Genomic DNA, 8,241 nt, shown 5'->3' on the forward strand with positions numbered 1-8,241 from the left:
AGCTTAGCTATCAAGAGAGCTTTTGATTCTGTAGTTTGAAACTACTTGTTTAAAATGTTAGAGGTACTTGCATTTCCAGAACAATTTATCTGAATATTTAAACAAATATACATAGAGAGACTCCAAAGCAAATGTTAAAACTGGACCTTGCATTTCTCAAGGATTCATTTAAAAACAAAGGCACAGAGCAAGGGTGCACATTGTCCCCTCTACTAGTTGCATTAGTTATTGAACGTTTAGCTGATATTATAGGAAGCTATGAAATAATTTATGGATTGTCAAGTAACAAGGATTGTCAATCTAAGAGGCAGCTTTTTGCAGATGATATTTTGCTAACTATAGGAGATTTGAATTATTCAACTGAAGAAACAGATGAGGAAACTGAAAAGTTTAAAAAGTATTGGTGCTGAAATTTAATAATAAGAAAACTGAAACTTTAGTGTTAAATCAATTACTAGATAGTAAGTTTAAAGATAAATATAAATATGAATGGGAAGAAAAAGAACTAAAATATTTAGGAATAAAATATATATCAAGATGTGACTAAGATTATTAATAATAATTTTGAAAAATAATTGAAGAAATGTTAGTTCTTATTAAAAATGAAATTATTTTTTTTTAACTTTTGAAGATAGGTTAGTACTTATTAAATGATTATATCACCCAAGACTATATACATATTGCATTCAATAGCTGTAATACCTGACAAAAAATCTTTAAAAAGCAGAGAACTGCTTAGAGAAATCTTACAAGATTATAGGAATATGGGTATTAGCTTCCCAGATGTAGAATCTTATTCTATTACTGAAAATTTTAACTCCATTATACTTTAGATAGATTCAAATTACACTAGTCAATGAAAACCACTCAGAAGCAAATTTTACTAAATTCTTATAGGTTTAACAAATATGATACAATAGAAACATGTAACAATCCTTTTATCTTGTTAATAAAATTTACCTCAGAAAGAAATGAATTTCATTCTTTAGACTCTGCATATATGAAACCAATTATTTAAAGCATTAAGAAATATGTTTTTAAAACTCCATTAATATCAGAATGGAAAATGTTGTGCTTTCCCACTGCACGTACCTCTAGATTTAAGGAAACTCAGAACAATGTTGAAATGAACTTACTAAAAAGGAATGGATTAGTAATATGCTCTGATTGCATTAAAACAGGAAAAGCTAAGTTGCAAGAATATTTAATGAAAGACTATAAATTGGATGACTCTGTTAACCAGTTAATATTATCCATTAGTAAGAAATTAAATGTATTTGCAGATAATATGACTGAAGATGAACAGAACACTATTCCCTGTTATATGAATATATGGATGCTATAATCAAGGGTAAATTGACATACAAAGGAAGCTTGTCCAAGTTATATAAGTTAATTATAAATAACAATAATAATTTTGATGCAAAATTCTGGAATTTTTTTGGTAGTAGTAGACTGAGTGACTCAGTAGATGGCAAGAATAAAACTTTATTTAAATCATTTAGTCAAACTTCTTCAAATTTATACTGGAAAGTTTTTTATGTGAAAATATATAACATAGAATGTTTATTACTCCCTATAAAAAAATAGTGAAATTATTTATTCAGTTTGTTGGAGATGTAGTAATGATGTAAAAGCTGATTGGACACTTATGTTTATGGATTTTGTAAAATTAAATTAATATTGGGAAGAGATAAGTATGTTTTAAGGGGTTGGGGTCTAAAAATTGCTCTTTAACTAGATCAACAATACTACCAAATGTTCCACTTCCTTTGTCTGTAAACATCAAAGAAAAATTGTTTTGGAGTCTCCTGGCAGCAGCTAGAAGAGTTATTACAAAAATGGAAATTCAAATAATTTCTAAATTGAACAGCAATACTTTATGAATCTGAAAAAGAAATAATCAGAACGAGATCACCAAATCATACTAAGACTTTTAGCTGTTGGGATAGCCTTGAAATGTGACTGCTGAAATACCAATACTCCTAATGTGTTAATTGTATAAGATTGCATAGATGGCTCAGTGTATTCCTAACATTGTATAACAGTATGCAATATTGAATTTCTTCCTGTGTATATATTATAAATATGTTAAATTAATAACAATTTTCTTATATTTATAAAATAAATATAATATACATATTGTATGTATCTATAAAGCATATAAACTCCACATACATACATACATACAAGCATATTCACACCACATACACAATTATACAGATGCATACTTAGATATACATGTGTACATGCAAATTATATATTTATATATATATATATATATATATATATATATATATATATATATATATATAAAAGATACAGAGGGAGGGAGAGAGAAATATAATTATTATTATTTTAATTATTATTATTATTATTATTATTATTATCATTAAGCTTCATGTGACAGCTCATTAGTCTAAAGTTATTATGTGTCTTTCTTCTACAATTGCAAAACCTGATAAAATAAACTTTGATCTGGATGTTTAAACAGCACATTATAAAACTCTGTATCATATTTATAAAAAGAAATCTGTGAAGAAGGCCTGCACTGCACACAATCCAGCTAACTACATATACTACTTCCAGGATTTATATTCCTAAGTAAAGCAAATATTCCAAGGTATTGCACCTTCAAATATATAATATATCCTGCACTTTCACAATAACAGTCTAGTAATGCCAAGAAATGTAGTTAAGATCATCAGAATTACAAAGGGTATACTGTTTTTGTTTGCTTTTGTTTATTAAAAAAAAGATGTATGGTTTTCATCATATAACTTTCTCTTATTTGGACTTTCATGACTTTATTAAACTGGATCTCAACATGAATCTCTGACATTTACTTGACTTAGTGATGACACTTTTAACTACAAAAAAGACTCTTCCAAAATGCAAAAATTACTTTTTTTATTCTGTTTTCAGGAGGAGCTATACATTCCTGCAATCCCCTTGTGGAGTCATTTGTTGACACTCCAGCCTCTACGTATGCAGCCTTGAGGGTCACTATAGCATGGGGCAAGCACAAAACAAAAAAAAAAACAGAGATAAAAAGTGCAGCTTTTACACCTCTGAAGAGTAACTATTTGGTGGCTTTCAGTTTTGACTAGAACTCCCCTTACTAGGTGTTTCTACCATGTCTTTGATTCCTGCAACTAATTGCTTTCCATAATTTTCTGTCCTTATATCTAAGTCAGACTAAGTCTAACTTTTCCTCTTGTAATCCCAGTTCAGTCATAGCTAGAGGTCTTGTGGACTGCAAAAAAATGTCAAAAAGAAACAAGGAAAGCATATCTTGAATTGATAGATACATCACAATGTAGGAAATGCTATCAGCCACTTTGGTACTACAACCTATATTATGTTGGAGTTTGCTCTGCAAACAGATGCATTGAAACTAATAAAACAGAACAGGAAGGAAAAAAATGAAATAAATTCAAACCATTTGACAGGTCATCCACATGGAAACATTAGCAGTTTTTGTAGCTGGACCTGTGGGGACAGGACTGGACTACTGAGTCATTTTAGGACACATCAATGGCCCATAGAAGAGATTACCCTTAACACAGAGGACTGCAGCCACCACCACAGATCTGCTGCTCACTCACACATGGATGCAGTTTCATGATGATTGTGTCTTCTTTCATATTGGTCCATTATGTATTTTAGGAATTAAATTAATTTTGATAAGCCAGTGTTGAATATATTCATTTACGATATGTTTGTATTAAAATGATGTTAGCTACTAAATTTCAATGCCTCTTTCCTTATCTTGGCTGAAAAATACTTGCTCTTTATCTAATCTCATACCCAGCAAAATGACAAACAAATAGGTGAAATGGTGGATGATAAACATAAATTTCAAGCCTGACTATCACTCAGATCCTGTTGAGGTCTACACAATACTGGTTGCCTGAATGGTTAAACATACAGTTTCTAGTTTAAAACTAAGTTCAGGTTATGACTCAAAGTATAGATTCAGATAGGTAGAAGCAGTCTAATTAGTGTAATAATGTTTATGTATAATAGCTTGTTTCTTGAATTGCCCATACTTTCTATTCATTTTTATTTAGTTGTTTTATTAATATTCTTACTATAAGTATGTCAACACACTCCACGGTGTGGGTTACATATAAGAGCACAATGAGGTACAAAGGTATTCAATGCAAGCACTTTGTTCCTTAGGACTCATCGCAGTGTGCACTAATCAGGACTTAACATGGGTTAATGGTTGCTATTGGCCCACTTTGTGCCTCTAGGATTTGTACACCTGTCTGATTATCAAATAGAACAAATGAATAAATAAATACATAAGTGGTGATTTTAATATACAAGGAAGACATCAGGGATCTCCATGATAGACGAGCTTTGATAGGTCTTATGCTCATAGTGCCAGAGATGAAAATTGTGAACTATATGAAGAGGGTTTTAACAGATGAAAGGTGCCAATTCAATACTGACAAAACTCTTTGTGCTTTTTTCCAGTTCTTTCATTATGTGTGCAAAGCTAATTTTACAACACCAGCAAATGATAATATATTTTTTGATGAAGATGGATTCACACCGATGGCATACAATGTTTTCAACTTCCAAAACATAAAAACTGGATATGTTGCAACTTCAGTTGTTGGTATCTATGATCCAAGACTACCTGCTAGTAAAAGAATGAATATTGCAACAAAGAATATAATGTGGAACAATGGTTATACACAGGTAAGATTGTAACTCATCTGTTTTTTTGCATAGATCAAGTTGTCTTCTGCATATATTTTCTTGACTTTTTGCAACTTCCAGTGATCATAAAATAATTTCAACTTATTTCCACAAGGAATAATTTTGACCTCTTAGTGCTAACAATCTTACTGGAATTTAGATTCACTGGAAGAACTTATGGCCTTTATATAGAATATAGCTTTACATACTTTAGTGACATTTCATTTGTTTCAATTATCTGCTTTATTTTGTGCACTGTCCTAAGATACAGATTTCAGGTATGTTCAGTCTTTCTAGCCAAGTGTAATGACCTGTCCTACACAATTCCAAGAAAAATCAGTGATTCAAAAAAAGTTCCATGTGATATAACCATCTCTACTTCCATGTAGAACAAAAACAGGAGATCCAGCCACGAAAATCCTCAAGGAAAATTAATGCAATACACATAAACTGAGAAACAAGTAGGTTAAGAGACTACAGGAGCACACATGCTAGAACTGAGCTGCTAAACAGTGAACTGTGCAAAGCATCAATGCTAGTGTAACTTAAGCATGTAGCACAGACAGGTAAGATCTGTAGGAAAGACAAGTGTACAGGGAAAACACTGCATATAAACTGCATAAGGTGAGCACCACTCAAAGTGAGGTAATGTAACACATGATAAAATTCAATGCTCTCTGCAATACGAGACACTGAAAAAAGCATTATTACCTACTAAACAAAATCAAATTAAGAAAAAAAACTGACATTAGAATGATGGGTGATAGAAGTGTGCCATGGGAAAATTCAACATATTTCAAATACAATAATTGTGAATGGTAAAAGAGGATTTATTAGGTACTGAGGCCAACCCAAAGCATATTATTTCTGTGAAGATGAAAACCATTTAGTACAAGACTGTAACAAATGAAGGTGTGGTCAGTGAGTGGAGAGTGGGAATGCAGCAAAAAGAAAAAACTGTAAGCCTTTTTTGTAGAAAATATAAAGAATGTGGACACCTCTGGTTTGACTATCCCACATTAGAACAGGAAAGAAAAAAATGAAGGAAATAAAACAACAAAGGTTCTACTAAAAATAGTACAAAGAGAGTCTCAGATCAGTTTAGACTGAGGGTTTTTGTTCTTTTTAACAAATGAAGAATGTCATCAGAATCTAAAACCTTAAAGCAACACCAACATTTAAAATAGTAACATGAAAGTCTTGTGCTCAATGTCAAGCAATCATCACATACTCAACAAAATACATTCCTTAAAGTTACAATGTTAAAATTGTTGAAAAATTATTACAATCAACATTCAACATAGACCTAACTAAATAGTAACTTGAACAGACAAATCACTGAATGATCACATATTTTGTAGTCTTTGCACTAACAAAAAGATAAAAAAAATCTCAGAAGAAAGATAAGCAGTAGAAAATATTACAAACAATGTTGAAATAGTAGGTGTTATGAGAAAAGAGATACTGAACTGAAAAAAAGGTTAAACAATGAAGATATAGTAAAAGTAGAAATAACAGTTCGAAGTGAGGTTATTAATATATACAAAGAAAACAACTTTGCAATTTTAAAAAGTGATGAGGAAGAAGAGGCAGAAATGGAGACAGGACAAAGAATAACAACAAGATGGTGAAAAAATCAATTGGTGAGAGACTTAGGAGAAGAAAAAGAAAAAAATAAGATGTGGAAATAAAACATAAAAAAGTAATGGTATGATATTAGAATTTTAGTATTTAATGAAAATAGCATTACAAAGGATATAAGATGTTTTGTGGTGGTAGAACAGTGTAAAAATAACAATGGATGTTTTTGCTTGCTAGTTGATGTAACAAAGAAAAAAAAGGAAAATAATACTGATACTATGGGGCAAACTGGTTGGTACGAAATGAGGCATATTCTACAATAAAAATCCTTATAAAAATGAAAAAGTAGTATCAGGAAGGGTACTGAATATGTGAAATGAGAATGAGACAAAAATTGTATAAGAATAATATGACACAGGAAACCAGTTGTTTGGAGAAATCAAAAAAAAAATAGTTACTAAACATGTCAATAGTGATGGTAGAGGATGTTAACTGTAACTGAGAAAAGGGAAACATGACACAGGATATTAAAATGTTAAGGGAATTAAAATTTTGAGATTTCAAAGGAGGAAAATAGAGAATGGGCATATAAAAGTGGAATTTTTTAGATTGAAATTGATTACTTAGCTTATTCTAAACACATGAAAAGAATAACAGGGGAGTACAGTCTGCAGTTTTCAGATTATAAAAGAGTATGGGTTAGAATAAGGGAAGACACTGAAATAATAAAGGGGTGAAATGGATACATTTATTTTATTTTATCTATTTATTTTACATTTGGTTACCGGGAAAGTCCAACTGGACATGGGTTCTTTTTTAGCAGAGGCCCGGGGAGAAAAGCTCCAAAATAACAATGTACACAACAAAACAGTCATCAATTAAAATTCACATAGTACAGTACATGGTGCACAGTAGTATTATTTAACACATGACAAAGTATATTGTAGCACCAATAATTTAAATATTAGATCACCAAGTGATAGTTGCTGTTATTAAGTAAAGTACAGTATGGTACAGGTACAGGTATGAACAATTATAAGAGATGAGAGGAAAGAGGTAATATTGGGAAAAGGTGAGTAAGATACAGTGCGGAAATGGATGGGTCCTAGTATAAAGGATAGAGTGGGATAAAGGATGATCCTAGGATAAAGTGATTAATTGCTGAGTTTAAAAAGGAAGAAGAAATGATAAAAGAGAAAGACATATGGAAAAAATCATATGATAATGAGGCCATTTTATAAAAAGTGGACACAGCTGTGGGTTGTCTATAAACATAAGTTTAAAAAATATATTCAGAAGTGGAAAAAGAAGAAGAAAAAAAAGAAATAAGATAAAGTGTAAAGAATTTTTTACCACACTGTTTAACAGGTTTCAGACCTAACTTTTTAAGGAATATAACTTTACAGGTAACATAACTTTTTAGGGAAATTTTACATCTAGCCATTTGCTATTATACAGGGCACTGTTAAGAGCTGCTGCTCTGCAGGCAGCTCCATGCAAACCTGCATGATTTATAGTACAGGAAAAAAGCTTGAAAGCTGACTCTTATACCCTCTGGCATACAGCAATACAAAAAACAAACCATAGAAAAAAAAATCAACCACATTTTGCGATTCTTGGAGTGCTTCCCAACTCAGAGAAATCAGATAAGCACTTTCTGTTACAAAATGGATGATCCTGGAATTTCATAATATAAAAATACAGCCAAAGTAGCTCTCAAGTGCAGATTAAATAACAAGCAACAAACTGACAATCAACTAAAACGCTGACTAATTCACCCTTCTGCAAAGTGATTAGGAGGCAAACAGAACTAAAAAAGCCAACAAAAAATTACTATTTTTGCCACAAAATAAAATAAATGCTTAAGAAATGCTCAAAAAACAGTAGTGTATAAAGTAAGTACAAGTGTGTTTTTATAAGATGGCTCTAAGGTGAAAAAAGTGTTGC

At 31.1% G+C, this 8,241-nt stretch overlaps 1 protein-coding gene across 1 annotated transcript in view; it reads left to right on the forward strand.

Annotated features, from left to right (window-relative positions):
- LOC122810121 (extracellular calcium-sensing receptor-like) overlaps window positions 1-8,241 on the forward strand; it is a 176,330-nt gene that overhangs the window by 64,986 nt on the left and 103,103 nt on the right. The window contains exon 4 of the mRNA XM_044081597.1: window positions 4,486-4,713. Coding sequence (XP_043937532.1) covers window positions 4,486-4,713 — 228 coding nt within the window. The remainder of the gene's footprint in view (window positions 1-4,485; window positions 4,714-8,241) is intronic.

This window comes from Protopterus annectens, chromosome 8.part1 (assembly GCF_019279795.1).
Source record: "Protopterus annectens isolate FY-2018-M chromosome 8.part1, PAN1.0, whole genome shotgun sequence".
Classification (NCBI taxonomy): domain Eukaryota; kingdom Metazoa; phylum Chordata; order Ceratodontiformes; family Protopteridae; genus Protopterus; species Protopterus annectens.